Source organism: Trichoplax adhaerens, genomic scaffold, assembly GCF_000150275.1.
Source record: "Trichoplax adhaerens TRIADscaffold_14 genomic scaffold, whole genome shotgun sequence".
NCBI lineage: Eukaryota > Metazoa > Placozoa > Uniplacotomia > Trichoplacea > Trichoplacidae > Trichoplax > Trichoplax adhaerens.
Genome location: NW_002060956.1, coordinates 1,433,240 through 1,444,912, shown reverse-complemented (window position 1 = coordinate 1,444,912; position 11,673 = coordinate 1,433,240). Strand labels below are relative to the sequence as shown.

The 11,673-nt window shown below is 37.3% G+C and overlaps 1 protein-coding gene across 1 annotated transcript; it reads right to left on the bottom strand.

The window, feature by feature from the left end:
• Window positions 1-6,258: 6,258 nt before the first annotated feature.
• TRIADDRAFT_38242 (expressed hypothetical protein) lies at window positions 6,259-8,863 on the bottom strand (the record flags this gene model as incomplete). Its single annotated transcript, XM_002116175.1, has 2 exons — window positions 6,259-6,833; window positions 8,708-8,863. The coding sequence occupies 2 exons, from the start codon at window positions 8,861-8,863 to the stop codon at window positions 6,363-6,365; spliced, it is 627 nt and encodes a 208-aa protein (XP_002116211.1). The 3' UTR covers window positions 6,259-6,362.
• Between the last annotated feature and the right edge of the window lie 2,810 nt (window positions 8,864-11,673).

Here is an 11,673-nt window from a genome sequence, read left to right as displayed (position 1 = left end):
TTAAATTCATATCCAATGATGTTACAGTAAGAACATAATTATCAATTTTGATTGTAATCTCTGCTCTATGACATATATATTGTATATATATATACATTTTAAAATGATATGTATTTGTTATGGATATCAGTATTAGAGTTCGCATATTAACGTATCATTGCAACTGGAGTTTGTTAAGAGTAGCGAAATTTTCATGCATAGCGTAAGTTATGCCTTCAATTTTGTATGAATTTTTTATTTCTGTATCGAATTATAAAGACTACAAAGTAAGATAACTGTGTATTATAAATCTCTATAGTTAGTTGTGACAGATACAATTGCAGTAATAAAAAAATATGGATATCAATTCTGAAATTTTCCATTGCGTTAGCTCTTACTCGTGCAGATAAAATAATTTTAGGTGCATGGTTATAATACTGTAGTATTCAGCGGCTGCTGCTTTTTTGAACTTATATAGTGGTGTCAAGGACGTCATTTTTATAGTTGAAAATATTCTGGATGCTGTCCTTTATAATTGGTAATAGAGAAATGTATAGTACCATCAGCAAGGGTTTACTCATGAGGTTCGTCTTTACTAGTCCCTGCATTAACCGTCAAAGTATAACTATAAAATTCAATTAAGGCATAATTCTAAAGAGTTGTACCCACCGTAATTTATTCATATCAGATCGAAATGAATATATAGCGAGTGTAGTAAGGATAGTTATAACAGCAATCAACTCTCTGTAGGAAAAAATAAACGCTTTTACAAGTGTCTCTCTATATATACATATGGATTCATCTTGAAATAGCTAAAGACTTCTAATACAACGTTCTGGCAATAGAGGAAAGTGCATCACTATCCTATTGAACTTGTATGGTGGTACCAAGGACGTCATTTTTATAGTTGAAAAAATCTGGATGCTGTCCTTTATAATTTGTAATAGAGACGTGTATAGTACCATCAACAAGGGTCTACTAATGAGGTTCTTCTTTACTAGTCCCTGCATTAACCGTCGAAGTACAACAATAAAATTCAATTAATTCTAAAGAATTGTGCTGGATGTATTTATCCACCGTAATTGATTGATATCAGATCGAAATGAATATATAGCGAGTGTAGCGAGGACAGTTATAGCAGCTATCAACTCTGTATAGGAAGAATAAACGCTTTTACAAGTGTCCACATATATATACATATGGATTCATCTTGAAATAGCTGAGGACTTCAAATACAACGTTCTGGCAATAGAGGAAAGTGTATCACTATCCTAATATACACATATATATAATATACACTATCCTAATATACACATATTATTTTATATGCTCGTAGAATCTACTGTATAGACGGCGTATACATCTTCAATCTAGGGCTTATGTAGAAAGTCTTCCAAAATTACTTTCGGCTGCAGCAAGTTATCGTTTCTTTGTTCTTGTACGCAAGCTATCTTGATGGTGACCGTTCTGTTTCGTAGCCTCAACTATTTTCCCTACAAAATCTATTGCAAATGAAGAATCTAGTTAAGCATTTACATTGAACCTGAAATAAGCTAGAAATGTACACCATCTACAAGCATAATTGCATTATGACCAACCTCTGTAATGGATGATTTCAGCAGTTCCAGCTCCTGCTAGCTCCATAGCATGCTTAACTATAGGAAAGGATGATGGTGTTGTACTTTAGTACTGTAGTTGCGATTAGTAAAATTGAACTATTAAAAGACTTATCATTTCTATTAGTATACATACTATCCGCAGACGATAGCTTTTGCCCTGTTGTCTGTAAAATTCTTTTCAGATCACGTATGTGAATTGTACCAGTGCCTGCTTCGTCGTAAGCTTGGAATGCTTCTAAAATTTCCGTGTTCAAATTCCTCTGTGCCAGACCAGCCATAATTTCGAGAAAATCAGGGAATGTTACGCCTTCCACATATACCATTAGTCATCAAAATCAATTAAATAATCGTCAACATACGAGTCTATTACAGTCATGCAGTATATAATTAAAGGTATTCATTTACAATCGATTCAAATTTTATCACGGCATTTGTACGAGTCTCTAGTTACTATTTAAACCAGATATTGATTGACTCCATTTACAGCAGTCTATCGATAAATGATAATCACCTCGTCTATCGTATTGGCGAATAATCTCTTTAAGTTCCAATTGTGTTGGATAGAATTCTAGAGATTGCATTACAAGCGATAGCTGATCCATTGCTATCGTACCCGTATGATTGAAATCGTAATAGTTGAAGCATTCCTTGAATCCTGGTTAGTGAAAATTAGCATAAGACTGTAATGAAATACCATTGCATATCCTTGATAGGTTGAAAATTTTACGTTTGAATGATCATTCCTCAGGACTTGATAAGTTCAAGTTGATATACTTTATACTGACAAAAAAGCTGATTGTATTAAAGTGTTATAAAACAAGAAATGATCCATTTCATCTGAGCGAAGCACTAGCTTATCAGCAACAGAATAAAGAATGGTTAATGGTACTAAGTCAAATAAACTTTCTAGGACTACACTTGGCAGTTTTATGCAGTACACAAACTGATTTTATTAAAATGGTTGTAAAACAATGATAGAGTGAATCTGAGCGAAGAACGAATCTCTTCTAAATTCATACTTGGGATTAAGCATTCTTAGCAACAGGCTACAGAATGTTTCTGAACAGTAGTAAAATCGAGTAAACTTTACGGGACTATGCTTTGCAGTTCTATTTAATACGCCATTTTGCTAGCAAGCTCCGAGGATACTATTGATTTACTTCAGAAATAATTAAGTTGGAGTCTAGGTGAAATGTACTCATGCCACCAGCGACTCTTTCTTCACTAGCTTGAGTAATGAATAATAATCAATGATAGGACTGCAGCATATAATCTAATTTTCAAGACGTACACTGTACAGCTCATACTTCACACTTGGGATTAAGCATTCTTAGCAACAGGCTACAGAATGTAGAACAGTAGTAAAATCGAGTAAACTTTACGAGACTATGCTTTGCAGTTCTATTTAATACGCCATTTTGCTAGCAAGCTCCGAGGACACTAAAGATTTACTTCAGAAATAATTAAGTTGGAGTCCAGATGAAATCTACTCATGTCACCAGCTACTACTTCCCTCACTAGCTTGAGTAATAAATAATAATTATAGAGAGAGAGATAGATATCATTAATTATCATCAATGATAGGACTGCAGCATATAATCTAATTTTCAAAGATGTACACTATACAGCTCAACAAATGATTCGTTTAATCGAATCATTCCTATCAAAGAAGTCAACGAAAGGAATAGATGCAAGACATTGGTCATCACTTTGAACTCATGATTTATATTGAAATGTTAATGCTGTAGCTAGGCAGTACAATCACGAATGGATTTGGACTGCGCTATGGGGATAATATTCATACGACTACAGTACTACATTGCATTAGAGTGTCAAATTGGCATATACAGGATCGTAGAATTTCGCAACTGGAAGTTGCAATAACATCCATATTTTCTTTGTGTGTGTTAAGTAAATGATCAACTTCCTGTAAGACTGCAACGTTAGTTTTACTTATTAATATTCTTCACCATAGAGGTAAAAACCTCTATGCAGTAAACTACTCATACTAATCGCTAACAATAACCTGGAGTAAATTCGAAAGTTGGCTCTATTCAATTTCTATCCTATACTATTATTTGGCTACAATTTCAATCAGTAGGGTGCATTTTATGTATGGATTAGAACATCATAATGAAAGTTTGTTACTTACTTTCAATAGATTGCTGAGGTAATTCGGCGGCCTGTTCCATTACCATGATAGAAAGTGATATAAGTTAATGGCAGTATCATGAAGAATAATAAAATTATCAGACGAAAACGATTACGTTGAATCGACTTGCTTTCCAAATTCCAAGTCAGTATGAAATTGTCAGTACGATTTTAGAGTAATATGTTGCTGTATTTCATCAATTAGAATATTAATTCAGCCTATCAACTATTCGAACTATTAAATGATTGAACTCATTTCTTAATCCATATGTTGTACATTCGATACTGCTATGATATCGGCGTTAAAATCAATACTGCAGACTACGGTAGCTACTTGCTGATGGTCATTTGTATATATATATACATATGCTTCAGAAGGCGTTTTGTTATTTGATAACTAGTTCAACCGTAAATGAAAGTGCTGTGAACAAATGTCATCAAGAAAACTGCATAATCTATCTACATTGCATAAAGATTGATCATTTCATTGAATTTTATGGTAAGCCAACAACATTACTAAAGATAGTGGTGATGAAATTGGGACAATTCTTGCAACTCTATTATATGCCAATGCATGCTGATAGAGAAGTGGTGGTCTACAGCAGAAAAATAAAATAAATACTGTAGACTAGTTACTTGCTGATATGAAAGTACTGTGAACAAATGTCATCAAGAAAACTTCATAATCTATCTACATTGCATAGAGACTGATCATTTCATTGAATTTTATGGTAAGCCAACAGCATTACTAAAGATAGTGGTGATGAAATTGGGACAATTCTTGCAACTCTATCCTACGTCAATGCATGCTGATAGAGAAGTAATGATCTACGGCAGGAAAAAAAAAATCCTCCATGAAAGGATCAACTCGATAACAGTCCCAAATTATTCACAACAATATGATACAGAATTTCACCGTCATCCACGTTCATTTTGCAATGCATTACATTATTATAATCAATAGAGTAATCAGACATGGGCGACATTTTTTGACTAGAATTATTGTTGTACCATTTTGGAATCTTGCTCGATTTCTCTCCTTCCAGGCGTGTACGATGGGACCAGAGTATAGCTGATGAAATTAACTTTTAACTCAAGATCAGCGAGAAAATTCGACTCTTGTATTCCACTTATAAACAACTACAACGTAATATATTGTACAGTCCACAACACAACAGCAAGTCTCGTGATGGGAAGGAATAGGACAACTCTGTTCTACTATTTACTGATTATGATGGTGCAAGTTTATACTGCCTTGACTGCCCATCGCAATATTATACTTTTGTAGGCATGAGAATTTGGAAGACTTTAGACAGACTGTAATAAGACGTCCAAATAATCTCACTTTAGTGCAGTCTCTATGTATTGTGTATGCAAATAGGATATTGCACTCATTTAGGACTATGTCAACAATATGGATACAACAGAAAGCGGATGCTCCATTACATCACTAACTCTGCAATCGAGGATGGCATGCTGGCCTTGGACCTGCATTGATAGCTGATTGTCAAATGAAAATAAAATGAAAGTGATAGCGGCAATGTCCTGCTGAGCTAAAACGAATACGATCATCGAAGGGAAAGGAAGAGATTGACGAGACAGATGTCATGAGTACTTGCAAAATGAAAATCAAGTGCGGAACGTTGGTATTGCCATCATGAAGAGTCATTACATGAAATTGGAATATTGAAGGAGTCATGAATTTAGTAATACTATGGAACGATAGCTTCGTGTTCGGAGTATTGCCATCATGGACTGTCATTTCATGAAATTGGAATATTGAAGGAGTCATGAATTTAGCAACAACATGGAATGATAGCTTCGTCGTGTTCTCAGCACTACCATCATGGACTGTCATTTCATGACATTGGAATATTGAATGAGTCTTGAATTTAGTAATGCCATGGAACGATAGCTTCGTGTTCTGAGTACTACTATCATGGACTGTCATTTCATGAAATTGGAATATTGAAGGAGTCATGAATTTAGCAACATGGAATGATAGCTTCGTCGTGTTCTGAGCATTGCCATCATGGACTGTCATTTCATGAAATTGGAATATTGTAGGAGTCATGAATTCAGCAACAACATGGAACGATAGCTTCCATGTTCTGAGTACTCTGGTGAGTCCTGCCCATTTTACAATACCAATTTAAAGTCTAATAAATGCAGTTGCTCAAACACTGATGGAACTGCATTCGTCCAGCTCTATACAGTGATAGAATGATAGTAACTTTCTAGAGTAATTTCATACCTTTGCAAACTTCAATATCAATCCAGAGTACAACTCATGCAATGGGATTTTAAGCAGATATTAGCTCTAACATTGTCAATGAATACGACACTATTAAAAAAAGATAGTGATGCACGCATCTTTAGTAGCACGCAAAAGATCCATTTCAGTTTGTAGTACCGTAAATAACAAGGTAAGAGAGATATTGGATAGTCATAGCAGTACAAACCCAAAAATTTAGACCGTGGTGAAACCAATTTTTATTTAAGGAAAAGAGAACATACAGTATATAATTAATTAATTTATTGATATTATTAATTGAAGATTGAAACTGGAAAAAAAAATGTTTACATAATACGCAAAATAGTATCTTGGCTGTATTACAGAGTTGACTTTTTAGTAGTAAAAAATCGTCTTAAAAGCCAAACTTGACCAATGCCTATAATAACAATAATAACCGATTCTCCAACCGACCAATATGATACCCGCTCGTTTAATAATTCAGCTAAATTCCTTCCAGCAGATTCTCGATTACGGTGATGAGTCTGAACGTCGATCAAAACGTTCAAATTTTCATGAATGTTCACACATGAACTCTCTAATTGTGTCAGAGCTGATTGCTTCTTGTTCAGTCTATCCAAAATAGGTGCTTCATCACCTACGACTAGATCAAAGTAGATGACTTTATGAGTAAATGATGAAAACTCGTTGCTAAAGCAGAAACTGTAAACGCCATCGGACTCCGCTGAAAACGTATGGCTGTCATACTGTTTTCTTTGGCCAGAGTATATCTGACCGGAATCTGGACCTTTTATAACCACATCGACATCGTAATTTCCACCAGAAAGTACCTACAACAGAGAAAACGGAGTTGAAATAATGGAGTAGAGTTAACAAGCTGTGAACAAAAAGTACTTGTTAATCGAATCCGTTGTTAGGCTAACCCATTTGCAAATGTATACGTATTTCATTTTATTTCTACAACAGTTGAGATGAGAAACCTCATTCTACTTTAGTCGAGCAGAGAGTTTGACATGGCCTATCCTATTTTTGTGTAAAGGATACTGATAATCAAGGAGATGATTTCGTCTAGCCCATTCTATTCGACCTAATGACTGTAGTAACGAAATGACGAATGGGATCATTCACCGCACTCTTTTGCTATAAGGTAGGATGATGATGTTCTTACCGTGTGTGATCATTGGTTAATTGAAAATGATGCTCTTTTATGAGTGCTGAGATATACAGAATATGTCTAAATTGGATACAAATTAAATCTATTTGCTAGATCGTAGTCAGCTAGATGATAAAGTCACTGCAGTATCCGAATTTGATGATTTCAGCCGGTTTTTAAGCGAGAAGAAAAGCCGCCTCAAAGCCTAAATTACGTTAGGCGTAACTAACGTCTAGTCATGGACTACTGAAAAAATCATAGTTTCGTGGTCCATGCTCTCGTTAACATTATATATAGACATTGAACAAGTAGATCCATTATCGTGATTGATATAGGGATACATTATACAGTACAAATGCTGACATAGGCCATTGCTTCAAATTCAAAATCCAGGCTTACTAAACGATGAATCCTTGACGACACTGTAGCCATACACTGTCCTAGACAAGACAAACTAACAGAGCTTATCATTCCACGAATGTTGACTTCATGCAAGCAGAAAGCATTCAATTTTGTGAATACATAGCATTTATACAATTAACATAACGTATCAATTTGGCTCTATGTGATCAATAAGGACATGGATTGACTAGAACTACCTGCTGGATAGCAGGCATGAAACTTGAAATACGGTCGAGAACGGTAAAGTCTGTGAAAGCATTAATAGTCCAACAAGTAAGGTCTAATTGGAAGGAATGATTGGCAGAATTGTTATTGAGTACTCCTCTACTCGAGTAGGTGACGAGATATTTTGCGGATTAACAACTAAGAATAAGCATACTACAGGCATTTGTAGAGCTTACACACAAAAGTTTTAACTTGATGATATGAAAGCCATGGATTAACACTGTAATCGCTCAACCATCTTCATTGAGTAGGTCATGGTTTATTTCTGGACGAATTTGTTGGTACTTGAATAACATACAAGGCCTATTTTGCTGTACAGAGTTTGACAAGTAGCATTTAATTGTTCAGAAGAAGATTTTAGTCTCACTGGATCAAGTCAATGGATTATGCTGTAGAGTAGAATGGATATCGTTGGATTGATCTCATTTTAAAGACCCTTGTTTCTTATAAGAACTACGCGTAGACGACGTACGCGTAATCCAGTATTTGAGAAATTGTGTTTGGTTGATTGGTCACACTTGATGTAGTCCATACCAATCTCCAAAGCGTCGGCAGCAATTTCCTCTTCTTGCTATAACTGACAACTACTACTGATCAATGACTATAAGATTTTCTTTTGAGAAAATAGAAAGTAAAGTAGGGCCTATAGCGTGAAGAGGAAGCCTTTTTTTCCCCCTTCTTGGACACCCCACCCGGCTTCTGATTAGGATATCGATTATGATGATGACATACGCACAGTATTGTACTACGCCAATCATTTGAAGATGGAAAAATGGACATGACTATCGATAGGGTAGGCATTAAAATGGCTTAACATGGATAATTGGAACCAGTCATGGAGGGGGGGAAAAAACGCGACTTGAGTAGACATGAATATCGTGATTAAAGAAAGTGGAAAGTAAGACATCCACTCAAAGAACCTACTTGATATTCAAGCGTTGTTTTACCATTCTTGGTTAGATCTTCGTAGAAACACTCGACAGAATTGTCAGGCAATTCAAAGGTTAATTCTACACACCAAGAACATGTAACCAATAGCAATAATAGTGAAGTAATCCATATCCTGTCGTTCTTAAGCATCCTTTGGCCACTTTGTACATGGATTAATCGACTAAATGCGAAAGTCCAACAGCGATTGCGGATTTGATGCTAACGTCGTAGGCGTCGATTTGGCTTGGGGCGATCGAGATGGACACCACGCATGTGCAGTAGAGTCGACGATGCATACGTGTCCAACTTAGGATAGCTTGTACTGTAGCTGCGACTAGGTACTGTAGCCTGGCGTCGTGTGGATGCTGGGCATGTCTGTCCTACAGTACAGTAGGTCTGCAGTCATGGCTGTCATACCATACTGTGTTGCTTTCTGCTTTGCATGTCTGTCCAACCGTAGTCATGGCTGTCATGCTATACTGACTTGCTTGATGCTTTGCGTGTCTGTCCAATTGTAGGTCTGTAGTTGTGGCTCTCATGCCATACTGTGTTGTTAGTACTATACTGTATAGTAGACTATTCATACTATCATTTGATGCTTTGCATGTCTGTCCAACCGTAGTCATGGCTGTCATCAGCCTGACTCTGGCAGCCATACTGTCTTGCTTGATGCTTTGCACGTCTGTCCTACTGTAGGTCTGTAGTCGTGGCTCTGATGCCTTACTGTGTTTTCAGTACTATACAGTACAGTATGTACAGTACTGTACACTGTACACTGTACAGTAGACTATTCATACTGTATTCATACTCTGTATTCATAGTTTCATACCATCCTTTGATGCTTTGCATGTCTGTCCAACCGTACTGCCTGTCATGCCATGCTGTCTTGCTTTATGCTTTGCATGTCTGTCCTACTGTAGTCATGGCTGTCATGCCATACCGACTTGCTTGATGCTTTGCATGTCTGTCCTACTGTAGGTCTGTAGTCGTGGCTGTCATGCCATATTGTGTTCTCAGTACTATACTGTACAGTAGACTATTCATACTGTTATGCATACTCTGTATTCATAGTTTCATACCATCATTTGATGCTTTGCATGTCTGTCCAACCGTACTGCCTGTCATGCCTTACTGTCTTGCTTTTTTGCAAGACTGTCCCTACTGTAGTCATGGCTATAATGCCATACTGTGTTCTCAGTACTATACTGTACAGTAGACTATTCATACTGTTATGCATACTCTGTATTCATACCATCATTTGATGCTTTGCATGTCTGTCCAACCGTACTGCCTGTCATGCTATACTGCCTTGCTTTTTTGCATGGCTGTCCTACTGTAGTCATGGCTATAATGCCATACTGTGTTCTCAGTACTATACTGTACAGTAGACTATTCATACTGTATTAATACTATCATTTGATGCTTGGCATGTCTGTCCAACCGTAGTCATGGCTGTCCATACTGTGTTCTACAGTACAGTACAGTTTTATACTGTACAACGAGTAGTCCATGCCTCCATCTTCCCCATTTCGACTGGCGCAAAAATACTCCCCATAGTACTGTAACTGCAGTCTACTGGAATGGCGTTATGCTACCCGTTGGTCGTTGGTAAGGGATCTACAACGGAACGGGTCGTCCGGTGGGTGTCTCTCTGTAGCGTACTTCCTTTGCGACCATCACGAGGGAAACAGATCCTAAAATGGTAAACATGGATAAAATAGTTTGTCCTTTCGTTGGATGTTCTTTTCAATTACGGCCCCCTTTCCAAGCGTCAAGTACTTGCTGTAACATTGCCAAGAGCAGCATCAAAGTTCGCTGGGCTATGTATTCTTGATGTGTATGTATTATTATACTGTACAGTTTAATAATGTACTGCATACGGTAGACCGTAACTTACGTCCGTAAGTCCGTGACTTCTCCAATACTGTACTCACTGTATAACTACGTACGGGTACTCAGTCCATATTTGAACCGACGGCTCAAGGTGGACTCCGAACCGAACTGTCGGCTCTAGAACCGATCGGCTTCGTTCCGTAATTGAAGGGTTGGGTTCAAAAATGAGCGATTCAGCTCGAACTGGACTGGACCGGACCGAGTCGAGGGGATAGCGACGGTCAAGTGAACTGGCTGACACCGTCCAGTGGCCACAGTGTACAGTGTACAGTGTAGTTCTACAGTGTACAGTACAATGTACTATAAAACCCGTGACCATGTGGATTTCGTTGATTTCCCTCCTTGCCACTACAGTCCAGACAGTGTACTGCATACGGTAGACCGTAACTTACGTCCGCAAGTCCGTGACTTCTCCAATACTGTACAGTCTATAACGACGTACGGGTACTGTAATGATATCTTCTTTAAGTAGCGTAAAGTATTTTAAGGTAGACGATGATAGAAGGTATAAAGGATTTTATGGAGATACAAGTTACAGGCTAACAATGATATGGTTGTTATAGATAAGGTATTTGAGATAGCAGGAATGTAGGAACTGACTAACGAGTTAGCGTACAAGGGTATTTATAGGTTTTAGATGGGATTGAGATAATGTCTTTATATGTATAGCATGTCGTCTATATGTAGTCATGATGTCGTACATTATGAATGTAATACAATACAGTACTTAAACGGTATATGATAAGTATTCGTATATTAGGATATTACTATACTAGGCATCTTCTATATAAGATCATAATGTTACAGGTACTACTGTCCATATTGAACTGACGGCTCAAGGTGGACTCCGAACCGAACTGTCGGCTCTAGAACCCGTCGGCTCCGTTCCGTAATTGAAGGGTTGGGTTCAAAAATGAGCGATTCAGCTCGAACTGGACTGGACCGGACCGAGTGGTGGGAACAGCGACGGTCAAGTGAACTGGCTGACACCGTCCAGTAGCCACAGTGTCCAGTGTACAGTACACTCCCTGCCTACAGTGTACAATGTACTGTAGAACACGTGATTT